General features: G+C 33.4%; 1 protein-coding gene across 30 annotated transcripts in view; it reads left to right on the top strand.

Annotated features, from left to right (window-relative positions):
* The window catches only part of DOCK9 (dedicator of cytokinesis 9), a 335,360-nt gene that overhangs the window by 268,015 nt on the left and 53,173 nt on the right, over window positions 1–14,172 (top strand). For 19 of the 30 annotated variants that reach the window (XM_031958604.1, XM_031958617.1, XM_031958588.1 and 16 more), the window contains 3 exons: window positions 2,214–2,280; window positions 4,038–4,085; window positions 7,996–8,132. In XM_031958604.1, the coding sequence (XP_031814464.1) occupies window positions 2,214–2,280; window positions 4,038–4,085; window positions 7,996–8,132 (252 nt within the window). Of the gene's footprint in view, window positions 1–2,213; window positions 2,281–4,037; window positions 4,086–7,995; window positions 8,133–8,792; window positions 8,837–14,172 lie in introns of all 30 variants that reach the window. The other 11 variants (XM_031958613.1, XM_031958605.1, XM_031958597.1 and 8 more) reach the window with 2 other exon arrangements.

Raw genomic sequence — 14,172 nt, 5'->3', positions numbered from 1 at the left:
AAATTACCAGATATGCAAATTATATTGCTGCCTATGACAATCTTTTTTGGATGACATGTGAATTCTCTCAACAGGACAAACTTGTTTTAATCTTCGGTGGGTAGCAAGGGTTTTCTACCTTCCATTTGTCACTTATCTGGAATTCCTATGTCCTTAGTAGTCTGATGATTGGGGTAGAAAGAACTTAATTATGAGCCATCTTCAAATTTGCTAATAAACAAATACTAATTTATAATTTATATAAGATTTTACTTGACACCAGAAATAGAAATATCAATGTGATTCTTTAAAAATAAAAATTTAACATGTAGAATCCATTAGATTGGAAACTACTTGAGGTCAAGGACTATCTCTTTTTGTATCCCCAGCACTTAGCACAGTGCCTAGATTGAGATAGAGTTAGGAAGAACTGAATTTAAATCCTTCTTCATAAACTTAGTAGCAGTCAATTAAAAGCTCTCTTATCCTCAATTTTTTATCTGTAAAACGGATAATGATTGTAACTACCTACTAGAACTGTAAGAATCAACTGAAATAGCAAATTTTAAAGTGTTTATTAAACACTACAAAAAATTCTCTTTTAGTCTTTGAGAGATATAGGGAAGATTTAGCATGAACATTTTTTTTCTTTCTAGGAAGTTCTTTTAGGAGATAGAGCTCATTTGGCTATAGGGTCCTTGACAAAATTTCCCATTACACAAGAGAAATTATGAGAACCATGACTGCCCAAAGGATAAGAAGATTTAAAAGAATGAAGAAGAATGGAGGAGGACGATAGAGGAGGAGGAAGAGAAAAAGAAAGAGGAAGAGGAAGGAGAAGGAAGAAGAAGAAAAGGAAGAAGAAAAAGAAGAGGAAGAGGAAGAAGAAGAAAAGGAAAAAGAGTAGGAAGAAGAGGAAGAAAAAAAAGAAGAAGAAGAAGAAGATGATGATGATGATGATGATGATGATGATGATGATGAAGAAAAAGAAGAAGTAGTAGTATGATATTTTGGGTATGCTGTGGTTATATATGTCCTTTACTCCACAGTGAAAATTCATCTGTTGTTTGCATCTTTGGCATTTCTCAGCATCTTATTTAAGCATCTTATTTATCTCAGCTGCAGTTCACCAGGACAAAAGATATTGACCTCTTCTATTAAAGAAACTCAAATTATCCCAATTTGAAAAAGTTGGCCCTGGTCCTCTGTGTATATATGGATAGTCCTATTGATACCTATTTCTGGGCTTGAATTTAAGATTTTTTTAAAAATTCAGGTAATATCTACTTCTGTTTAACCAGTGAATCAGTTTGTTACCCAAAAACCAAACTGTGATGAGAAAATTTTCACCTGTTTCTAATGTCCTGAACATAAACAAACATATAAGTATTTTGCTAAATTTTCATTTTGCTAACTATAGTAATTTCATAATGAATCTTCATTGAATGTCCATCATTTGGAGTTTATCTGAATTGTAGAAGTTTACTCTTACTAATAAAAACTCCAATTTAGACTTAGAATAATAGAAAAGAATTGTTAGTCAAGAAAATGTAATTAGGTCTGACATGTGGAATACTTAAATGATGTATGATTTCATCTTTCCTGGTATTCTCACTCCCAACACAAAGAAGTAAGCATTGCTTTTAATCTTACTTAAATTGATTCAATTTCACTTAAAACTTAATGATCTTAAAGAATTGTTGCAATTGAAAGTATAATTATCCTTCAGCCAGCCTGATGATAAGCATTCCTCAACTTGGCTAGGATTCGCCCCATAGAATAAATCTTCTGTCTGTTCTAGCTGGAATAGGACTTCCCTGAGCCCACCAGCATCACTTACCCCAAGAAGAAGCATCAAAGCAGTATTTAAGTGGGAATTTAACAATTGTTTTAAATGTTATAATCGTTCTAAAATCCAAAGCTTTTAAATTGCAGGTCTCCAAACAAATAATGGATTTAGATTTCACATACAATCCCATTAATCTCTTTAGACCTCATTTTCTTTATCTGAAGAAGGAAAAGGCTCATTCAACCCATGTTCCAATATCTCTTGGGTCTAAAGCCTTTGTATATATGGTTATATAAATGAGTTATTTTTAGATGCTGAGATGAATGAGTAGGGTCATATATATATTTATGTAAACATATAAATATATATATAATATTAAATTTTTTTATAAATATATATATATTTATAAATTGCTTTTCTGATCAACAATATTTTTATTTTCTAGATGCTTTATTTACATATTGGAACAAGGCTTCAACCTCTGAACTTATGGATTTTTTCACAATATCAGAGTGAGTAGTTTTAGTTTTTCTCAAAAGTTGAAAATTATGCTCTTACTAAACTATTCTGTGTGATATGAATATTTATATTATCTATAAAGGACATATGAAAGAAGATGCTTTCTATCTCCAGCGAAAGAACTGATTATGTGGAATTATGTATTATAATAGCTGTACATATATATTGATGTCAAATGTTGGGTCCCCTCTAATATGGGATTGGGAGGGGAGGAGGGAAATGGCTTGAAACTCAAATGTAACAAAAATAAATTAATATGATATAACATTATATGATAAAAAATAAAATTGTGCATATTAGCCATTGGATCACAGTATAGTCAATTCTTGATCCTAACAGAGATAAAGAGGGATATATAAGGTATGTGTTACTTTGAAATTTAGGCACTAACTCATCATTGGATACAAGCTTGCATCATTCAGTCATTGCTCTATGTTGGATCTTGTTCCATCCCTCTCAGTGGTATAGGCAGAGGAAGAAAAAGGGAGTCCAAAAAACATGGGAGAATAGAAAGATTACTATATTTTGAATCAGAGGATCTGGATTCAAATGAAAAATTTCAAATAATTTGTATTATTTTTGGAAAAATCACTTAACCTTATTATTTTCCTGTATGTTGATTCTCAATGAAAATGAGATGGACCAAATGAGACCCAGGATAAAACAATTAATGATTTTGGGGAGTACGATATTAAGAAAAAGAACTATGTATTTAAGTGAATTATTTATTTTATCTAATTTTGCCCTCCTGAGCTGTTTCCAACTTTTCCTCCAATGTATTTTCTTTTTGCTTTTAAGTAATGCCTCCTATTTAAATGTTCCCTATGAATATTACCAGCATTTGGCTTACTCCCTTTGCTGGATTGATAATAGAGTTACCAGGTAGATAAGATTTAGTGAAATGTCTGTGAAAACCCATTAGATAAATTACATTTCAGTTTTTCTTATGAGATAAATAATTATTGCTATAAATAAAATTTGCTCACCAGTTTTCATCTGGGAGATTCTTTAAAACAACCATACAAACACTTAAGACAAAAATGAGTTCTTCTTATATGATTATAACTTATCTTCTTTGTTACTCAACTTTCTTATCTATACAGTAGGAATAATAATCCTTGTACTTCCTACCCCATAGAGTTATTGGAAGGCAAGAGTTCTGTAAACCACAAAATGCTAAATAATTTGTAAGTTATTATAACAGAGAAATACGTGAGTCTTTGGACATTCAATAAGACTTCCTAGGCCAAACAATTTTGAAAAAATATATAGATTTTCATTGGATATTACAAGAGCTTATATTTGTTTACTGGAAAGTACACTAGATTTAAGATCCTGGGCTCTTTTTTAAAAATCCTAATCCCTATAGTTTATGCTAGGTACTTAACTATGAACAAGGCCCTCATTTCTCTGGACCTCATTATTTTCATCTGGGAAAAGGGAATACTTATACTTCTCAGGGGAATGATGAACAAAGTGTTTTACTAGTTCTTAAATTGTTCTGCAAATATGAACTGCTGTTATTTTTCATATTTATCCTGCTGATAGCTCATTGTAGCCACAAACTAAATGAGCCTTTTGTCAAAAATAGGTAAATAATAGGTTTAAACCTTTGAGAAGATTTATGATAGATGAGAGAAAAGGCAGTAGCAAGATTTATGAGGGAAAAATCTTCTAGAATATATATATTCATCATTGTTGATATTATAATTAAATGTTTAAAATAATTTTCCAAATTATATTTTTATAGAGTATGCCTACATCAGTTCCAGTACATGGGAAAGCGATATATAGCAAGGTACTGTGTGGAATTTTAATTTGTAATGTTATTCAGTGATACCAGTTTCCTTACTTCTCTTGTCCACCCTCCCACTCATCCCCTCCCTTTCTCTTATTAAGCATATCTGAGGATATGGGAATTGTCATTCTGTGATGCTTGACAACTGAAAGTGTCACAATGTACAAGAAGGCAGTTGGCAGACCTTTTACTTTTGTACAAAAATTTATTTTTATTTATTTATTTATTTTAGTTTTCTGAGTTTTAAAAAATTTTTTATTATAACTTTTTATTATTATTATAACTATTTATTATAATTTTTAATTTATGTATTCCACATATCAGACCTAATTCTACATTTTATCATATTTATGTATATATATGCATGGGTAATTTTTCAGCATTGACCCTTGCAAAACTTTCTGCTAGCTTTTCCTTTCCTTTCCCCCACCCCCTTCCCCAGATGGCAGGTAGTCCAATACATGTTAAATATGTTAAAGTGTATGTTAAACACAACATATATATACATATCCATACAGTTATTTTGTTGCACAAGAAGAATTGGACTTTCTACAAAAATTTATAAGCATCTTCCACCCATATTTAGGCATTTTATTGGCCCGTCTCCACAAATCCATACTTCTAAGCCCTTCCTATTAGGATCCTGGTTCACTATCTCTTCCTTTTCTCCTTATTTTCTTGCCTTTGTCCTTTTCCCTTATCCTTTTGCCCTCTCCAATCTGTCCTTCCCCAGGCACCTGTCTATTCCTTTTAGTTTCAAAAATTTGTCAACTTTGTACCTATTCTCTACCACAAAAACACAAATTTCTGATCACTTTTCCCCTTTTTTTGGTGGACCCAGATTACTGAACACATATTCTTCTTTAGGTATTTAGATCTACTTTTCAGTAGACCTTTAAGTAGACTTTAAGTAAAATCAAAAGTATAACTTCTTTGGAGTAATCCAAAACCAATATTTCCTGGACCCTTAATTGAAAAAAATGCTGTCCTGAGTACATGACTTCTCCTAATGTTACTTATTGGCTTTGTGAACATGTGCAAAAGATTACAATTGCATGTTAATTCCATGGGGACAGTGTTTATGCACTCATTACGCATAAGTACACTTTTATTTAGGGATAGTAATAGTGTTGAGCCCCAAATTCTAATTCAGATCATTGCCAGTAATCCAAATTACATCCTGGGTGATAAGCAGGATGATATTACTAAAAGTTTCATGACTTAATGATGGCATCCAGTTATGTTAACTTGATTATTAAATGACTCTCACCAAGACACTCTCATATTGGGTTTTGCCTGTACTCAAATCATTGGTGCCTTCTTGTTCTGTCTGAATCAGCTTGGTCCTGTATTCAAAAATATATAGAATTTACAAGTTAATTTTTGTTGACAGGAAATATTTCTTTCTTTGAAGTCACCCAAACTACATGTGTTTTTGCTTGTTTGGATCCAGTGAATGGATCCACATGTTCCCATCCCACTTCCTCCATTTTGCTCAATATATCTGTGTTCAGTTTTTCCATGTTTTGAGTTGTTCCGATGCATATTGGATGAGAGCCTTGACACAGGGGTTATGCTTTTGTTATGTATTTATTTATGTATGTACTTGTTATGTAAACAGTTTGAATATAAGTTAATATTCAAGGTTTAAAGGTTCTGAATGTACTAAATTATTAAGAGATCTCCCTCATCCCTTTTATGGTTTTAGAGATATGATAATTTATATCAATAGCTATAAAAATGGAGAAGTGATACTTAATAGAATGTCCAACCTGAATGTGAAAAAAATCATTTTCTTGTGTTAATGTTAGTCTCTCTTCAGAATATTTTTGAGCTTGTCTGGTTCATGTTTTATGTTGATGTGCATGAATTTAAAAGAATGTCATTTGAATAAAAATATTAGCGATAACTTTTTTCCTATAGTCTTTTTCCCCAAAATCTAGGATGTTGATTTATAGTAGTTATGTGTTAGATTTAATGTTGCTTAAAGTCCTCTAACCTATTATTGTTTTTAGATTCTTGAATGCAAAATGCATTTGAAATATATACTGGGTGTTTTTTATGCTCTTAGCTTCTCATTCCCATTGTTTAAGTCTTTGGAACTTTTTCTTATGAAGATGAGTGATTAGTATATTTTGTAACATTATACAATTATGACAAAATTCCAACGGTCTCTCTTTAAGTATTTTTCTGTAGTTTGGATTAGTAGAAAGGAAGCTGGACCTGAAGTCATAGATTTTGGTTCAAATTTCCTCCTTGCCACTTGCTGTCTATCACAATTTGTGATGGTTTCCTCTGCTATAAAATGAGACAATTGGATTTAGAAAGTTAAGCTGTTGTTGAGTTGTTTTCAACTCTTCATGACCTCATTTGGGGTTTTCTTGGCAAAGATTCTGAAGTAATTTGCCATTACCTACTCCAGCTCAATTCACAGATGAGGAAACTCAAATGCGGTTAAGTGACTTGCCCAGCATCACACAGCTAGTAGGTCTGAGGCTGAAGTTAGGTCTTCTTGACTCCATCCCTGGCCCTTTCTCTACTGCACCACTTATGTTGCCCTACCATTGGATACCTTCCAGCTCTAATTCTTGAACCTGTGATTTCTTTTATATTTCAACCTTTCAAGAATATGTTACACAGGAGGGAAAAAATAGAAATCAAACTATTATAAAAATAAATGTCAAAAACTAAAATATATATATATATATTTTAAAATGTTACACTTTACAATGTTAAAAGTGGTAAACAGGAAATGAAGTGGATCTAGAAATTGCACAGAAATTCTTAGGATTGGGAACTGTAAAAGTCCATTTTTTCCTTCAGTGGGTGGAAAGTCATTCATTTTAAAAATACAAAGAGTTTAAAAAACACCCAGTAATATATGTTATATGTATGTGTGCATTAAAATGAGAAATATAGAAAGGAAGATCAGAAAATAATGTTGTTGGGTTATGTTCAGTGTGGAATGTTATGTTATGCTGCACTTGATAGTAAAGTCCCATTCAGCTTCTGCTGCATGTTAAAAATGCTGAACTGGGATTTCAACTTTAAGTGCACTAAAGTTCTTGATCGTCTGTAATAGCACTGTTCCTCCTATACTTTTTTCCTAAGTTTGTCACGTTGGGATCCCTCAATGGCATGTTTTGTCTGAAGATAGTAAATGCATGGTCTGTTATACCACACAGAATAACAAAATAAGAAAAATAAAAGGTTGGCGATGGGACCGGGGAAGTTTGTAATTCCGGCACTGGTTTCCGTTTTTCATGAGCTCTGGTGATGGTACGCTGTAGGAAGGTAGTCTGTTCTGATTGCTAACACAGACCACTTTTCTCTTTTCTTTACTTGATTGCTGACAAGTTTAACAAAGTGTATGGCTCTTCTCCCTTCCTGCCTGGGTAAGACACGGGTGTGAAGATCGCCTCATCTAATCCACATTTCACTGCATGTTTGCCTTCTGTTTCTTACACTGTACTAGTTTCCAATTTTATTTCGTTTTTTGTTTGTTTGTTTGTTTGTTTTGTCCTTTAGTCTCTTGTATAAGCCAAAGAAATTAATACTATTTGGATATTTGTCAAAAAATTTGAATCTCCGGTGTCACATTGAGCTGACCCTCTTTAAAAAAAAATCAATGAAATTTGATATTAATAAGCTGTGGCTATTATTTAGAACATATTAGCTTTGGCTTTCATTAATGCTTTTTTTTGGGGGGGGGGGTGTCAGAAATTTTGCTGTGATATTTCGTAAGGCGGCTGCCTCTTGTTTTTGCTTTCCACAATACAACAAATAGGCTGCTTTATAAAAGCCTCGCCTGCCCCTGTTTGTGCCGTAACTGCTTCACTAATGCTCCCTCTCCTCTCTGCGGTATAACAAGTCTAACTTTTGCTTCTGTCCCATTTCACCCATACTGCAGGAACCAGGAGGGGTTGGGACCCATAGTTCATGATCGAAAGTCTCAGACATTGCCTGTTTCCCGTAACAGAACAGGAATGATGCATGCCAGATTGCAGCAGCTGAGCAGCCTGGATAACTCTCTCACATTTAACCACAGTAAGTTCCATGACGTGCCATCGTAACAGCCGGCCATCTCATCCTGCAAATCAGAGGGGAGAGCCCTAGACCACACCAGAGCACACGTCATAAACTTGATTCTCTTTCCAGGTTAAAACAAGTGGGAATGAAGAGAGAGAGAAAGAAAGAAAGGAACTCGTGGCACTATTCTTCCCCGCCTCCCCACTTCTTTTTTTGCAGTAATGAATTCAGCATCTGGCAGTGACATAATGTGGAACATGGTCAATTATGGCAATAAATCACCAAGAATCAGAGACTCCACCACACTTTCCACTTCTGTTAAAAAAAAAATGTATAAAATAGCTTGATCAGTTTCTAATGTTTTTAATCTTTATCCACATTAACTCCCTCGTCTTTCTCTTCCATAAGAAGAATTCATTGTTTGTACTTTTAAATTTTTTGTTAAGGACCGATGTGGATATTGCAGGTGCTGAGAACATCTGGTAGGATCTCTTCCTCCTCCTCCTCCTCTCCCTCACAGAGTGCATGTAATTGATCATGTTTCCACATTCTGACATTTCTGCCAGGGGAAAAATGTATTTTAATCCTTAAAACTGCTATGAGAACATAAAGCCCATGAATCAATTTCTGTAGATGTGGAAAAGCGCCCAATAACGAAGTGACTTTTTCTGTTTTCAGTGTGAGAAAAATATCAAGTGTGCTTGGAATTTCTGTAGACAATGGTAAGATTTAATCAGATTGAAGTCGGCTTCTAAGACCGCTTCACTTGTAAATGGAAACTTTTTTTGTTCTTGTTCATCTTGCCTTCCTAACTATGGGGCTTTCTAACTTCAAAATAGAGACTATCAATATGGGGGGAGGAGTGCAGTTTGATTGATTTATAGCTACAGATAAGCCAAGGGGACGTGTATTTGTGTATTGTCCCTGGAAATTTAAATTTTTCAGACATATTAGGAGTTCACAAAGCAGAAATCCTAAACTCTGCCTACCATCCAGCTTGACTAATACAACCATCTATAATCAATCCATTCATGGTAGGGATATGGCCCAGAGGTTGCTCCGTATCCTCTGAGAGCATGATTGCAATTAATACTAGGTTCAATACTAGGACAAGTTTCACATGTTAATGAAAAATATTCTCTCTAGTCCATGTTTATTTCTAATGGTGGGAACTCCATTTGCTGTGATTTTCATGCTCCTGTCTTAACACAGGCTAAGAGTAAAGAGGACATTGTCAGCTCTGTTTATTCAAATTCAAGACAACCTTTTGTGAGGGGGAGAAGATACAGAGTAAACAAAAACTCCTGCTCTTGGAGTCTGGCAGAGTTAATATGCCTTTAATACAGCCTGAGCCATGGTGAAATCAAAGGCTCAGTCTCACATTCTCCTATACCAATATAATGTCAGTTTGTCAAAAAAATGAATTGAGAAACATCGAAAAAATCCATGTTTTATGTTACTCCTGCTTTCCTGGAAAGTAGCTATTAATGCCATCCCTGAAGGCTGTGAGAATTTGTATTAATTTGTCACACACTTAATGGCTATAAAGGATGGATAACTTGTATGCCTGAAGACAAAATAATTATACATTTTTAAAAATCGTAACAAAAAATTCTTGTCTCTGGACTTCCTTTCCTACTTAGAAAACAGAAATTAAAATTTAGCAAAGAATAGAAAGCTGCTAGACGATTTTCACCTAGGTGACTATATTTAATCAAGTCCTTAAGTGCTCATTCTGCACCAGACACTGTGCACAAATAAGTCCCTGCTTTCTAAGAGCTCACAGTCAAAAAGAGGAAACAAAATGTGAACAACTCTGTGCAAGCAAAACTACCTATATGCAGGATAGATTTGAGATCTCCTCAAAGGGCTAGTCCCTTTAAGGAGGACTGGGAAAGTTGTATAGCGGAAAGCAAGGACTTTAGTCAAAACCTGAGAAATAAATCATGTAGACTAATAATTCATTTAATAATTTTTAATTAACGAATTTATTAAATTACACAATTTGTCACATTTTTACATTAATTGAAATTAAAGTATTTAAAGGGACAACATGGAATGGTGGAGAAAGCTGGTCTTGGAATTTAGTATATTGTTTAAACCTTCCCCATGATACCTATGGATTATTTTCTAACTCCAAGCAAATGGCTTAACCTCTCAGCTTTAGGGAACTTTCTTAAACTGTTGGTTGTAGAGTAGGTGCCAACCCGAATTAAAAGAGTTTTCTATATCACTGAAGTCACAGGTTTGGTCCTTCAAAAAAATTATTGAGATTTGGGGTGTTCTATAAGACCTTGAGATTTCACAACTGACTTATCACCAGGATATACTATGATCAAGAAGGATTTATACCAGGAATGCATAGCTGGTTCAGTATTAGAAAAATTATCAGCATAATTGACCATATCAGTAACAAAAAGTATTTGACAAAATACAGCACCCATTCCTAATGAAAATACTAGAAAGTAGGAGTTTTCCTTAAAAATGATAAGTATCATTTATCTAAAACCATCAGCCAGCATTATATGTAATGAGGACAAACGAGATTTTACAGCTTAAGAAACCTAGAAGGCAAAAGTACAAATATTACATATGGCAAACAAAATAAATAATTTTATTTTATTTTTCCAATTCTAAAGACAATTTTCCACATTCATTTTTTGAAAGATTTTGGGTTCCAAATTTTTCTCCTTCCCTCCCTTCCTTTCTTTGACAGGCAATCTGATACAGATTCTATATCAAGCAAAATATTCATAAACAGTTCCTTGGTGTAGTACCACAAAAATATAAAACAACTATTCCAGTTAGAAGCAGATCTAGTGGTCAGGGCTTAAAATGGGGTAAGGAGCCATCTGAGCATCATGAGGTTCCAGAAAACAAAAAAATTTCACGTGTTTTGTTATCATTAGAAGAGGTACTGTCTCTCAATCTGTCCATAGGTGACCTAAGGAGAAGGAAAGGGAAACTCAGTGTTTCTCATGAAAGATCACAATTGTCATGCCAGATAATTGGCTTGTCATTTTACAGGGAGGACCAGTCTCGTTTTCTCCAACTGAATTGCTGCATCCCATAAAACCTCATGAAAGAGCAGGTTAACCTGCCTCAGAGAGGTCAGGCAATCTGTTTGTAAACATCCTATTTTCTAGGATCTACAAAGAACCAGCTGAAAGAGACTTTGGGCAGAAACTTTTAGGGTATTTTACAAAAAATGAATGTTGATATACTTTAACATATTTAAGATAAATTGGTCAACCTGCCATCTGAGGGAGGGGGTGGGGGGAAGAAGGTGAAAAATTGGAATAAAAGGTTTTGCAATTAATTATCAATGCTGAAAAATTACCCTTGTATACATCTTGTAAATAAAAAACTATAATTAAAAAAAGTTTTTAGAAAAGAGAGAAAAAATGAATGTTGAAAACTACATGTATTTGGAAAAATAAAATACTTTTTTAAAAATAAAAGAAATGCAAATTAAAACAACTTTAAGGTACCACCTCAAAAAAACCTCAAAAACTTAATAGAGCTTCTCAAAAGACTGAATGTATCCCTGCACCTCACAGTCCCTCAGAGGACAAAGGAATATGTAATTAAATGATTGATATTTAAGTTATAAGAAAGGCTCATTTTCAAGTTGAATAACATTTCAGGCTTATAAATATTTTGTTTGTCTTAGTGTGAATTAATGTAAAATTTGTTAGTATCTGATTTATAGTGAAAAAAAACTTGTACCTTTCCCCCACCCAAAATCTGATTTTCTACTACAGTTTTACTTAATGCTTCATAAATAACAGAGCTGGTTTTGTTTAGTCTTAGCCTGGGTGCTTTTTTTGGTCTAGCATCTGCTGTTACTTCTTGCAAATAATTGTGCCCATCTCTCAAATTCAGCTGTTCATCTTCCACCTTCTATTTCTGATATTTTCAAGTAGTTGCAACTTACCTTTAAGTTTTTAATCTCCAAATCAGTTCAGCCAACAACAAACAAAAAAGAGCATAATATGTATCTATGTGTACAATCATGTCTAGATATATGTCAAATCTGAAGCAAAATCTGAAGCACTCTGTCCATTATTGTGTGCTGGGAAATATGTAACTATTTTTTTTCTAGGAAAACCATACTTATTTAATAACTAATGCAGTACCTTCTGTTGGACCAACCAAAATGAGATAGACAGGGAGAGTCCTTTGTTCTGTCATGAGAGGCTTTCCAGGAATGTGTGGGAATCTGGCATGAGTCTGCAATGGGGAAAAATGATTCACATTGCTAAAGAGACACCCTTTTCCCTCAGTACATATACATCGTGGTTATTAGGAAAGGCTTTTGTGAACTTCATAGTGGCCACCAGGTAGCAGCAGAGAACTGCAAAAAGCTCTTAATTCATACAAAAGTCAAAGGAGACTCCCTGCGTTTGCAGATGACTTCTGCAGGTACATTACTTTGCCCCAACATTAGGGCAAGAAATAATGTGAATTAAAAGTAGCGATGTCATAGGTAACATGGATTAAAGTAAGAAGAGACCAAGGAGTCCAACCCATTCATTTTTTCATGTGAGAAAATTAATACAGAAAATTAAGGGCCAAAGATAACAAGGATATTTCTTTAACCTAATAAACTTGTTTTTCTAGTTTATTGCAAATAAACCCACAGAGTGGGCTATGATTCCCTTTTGAGATATATCCAGATTGTGTAATAAATTAATGTGAATTATATTAGCATAGTTATTATAATTTGCACATGTAAATAATAATGACAACAGGGCAGCTGGGTGGTCTAATGGATGAAGTGAAGTCAAATCTCAGACACTCATTAGCTGTGTGAATCTGGGCAAGTCACTTAACCCTGCCAGCCTCAGTTTCCCTATCTGTAAAAATAAACAGGAGAAAGAAATGACAGACCACTCCAGTATCTTTGCCTCATATAAGATCACAAAATGTCAAACGTGATTAAAAACAATTGATGATACTACTACTACTACTACTACTACTAATAATAATTAGCATTTATATAGATAATAGTTTCAAGTTTAGGTTGTTTCATTTGATCCTCACAACAACTTTATGAAATAGATAACTATCATTATAATACCCATTTTATAGATAAAAGGAAATGAGAGAAATTAAATGACTTGCCCAGGATCACACAGCTAATGTTTGAGGTAGGATCTAAATTCAGATCTTCTTGAATCCAAAAACCACTATCTGTTTCACCTAGATTTGATAGATCTATGCCAAATGACATAACTGAAGTCATGAGAGATGAATATATAACTTTTTCCATAGGAAAAATCCACACTTGTTTTAGAGAAAATTGCATGCACATGTTAACATTAATATACTAGATATATTAGGTCATGTTTCTTTATTATATATATTTTATGTTTGAATCACATCTAGATCTATAAGCACAATCTGTGTGCATAAATATAATTATTTAGACCTCAGGAATCAGGTGTTTTAAACATTATGAAGCAGAGAAAAAACATTTTGAGAAGTTAGCTAAGACTGAGATTGATGAAGTTTAAAAACTGATTCCAAAAAAGGTTTAACAAATTGATGCAAAAAAAATTTATTTTTATGCAATTGAAGATCTGTTTCAATTAGGTCTTTTAAAAATACATTTTTATATATATATACATATATATATATATATATATATATATATATATATATATATATATATATATGTATATATCCTTCTTCCTCCTGCTCTCTGGCTCATAGCAAGTAATTTGTTACTTCAGTATCATATACATATACTTGATTCTGCTTCTTACTTCCAAAGCATATTAAACTTAGAAATATTTTTCAATTAATAGAGTCCCATATAAGAGGCTAGTATAATACCTGGATGGCAAGTTCCTTAATGTCTTTAGGCTTCAGGTTGCCCTCTAGAACTCTTTTAAGTTATAGATAAATTGCGATCTACAATGGAGAAAATTAATTACATTCTTCTAGGATTTAGATTGGAATTCTAACCATAGTTTCAACATTTTGCATGTTTGGGGATGCTTGGAGATAGAAAAAATAATTCCTTATAGTGCATTTATTTGTCTCCTACCTA

This window comes from Sarcophilus harrisii, chromosome 3 (assembly GCF_902635505.1).
Source record: "Sarcophilus harrisii chromosome 3, mSarHar1.11, whole genome shotgun sequence".
In the NCBI taxonomy this organism is placed as follows: Eukaryota; Metazoa; Chordata; class Mammalia; order Dasyuromorphia; family Dasyuridae; genus Sarcophilus; species Sarcophilus harrisii.
The sequence above is the reverse complement of the archived record's forward strand: the minus strand, read 5'-3'. Positions and strand labels throughout refer to the sequence as shown.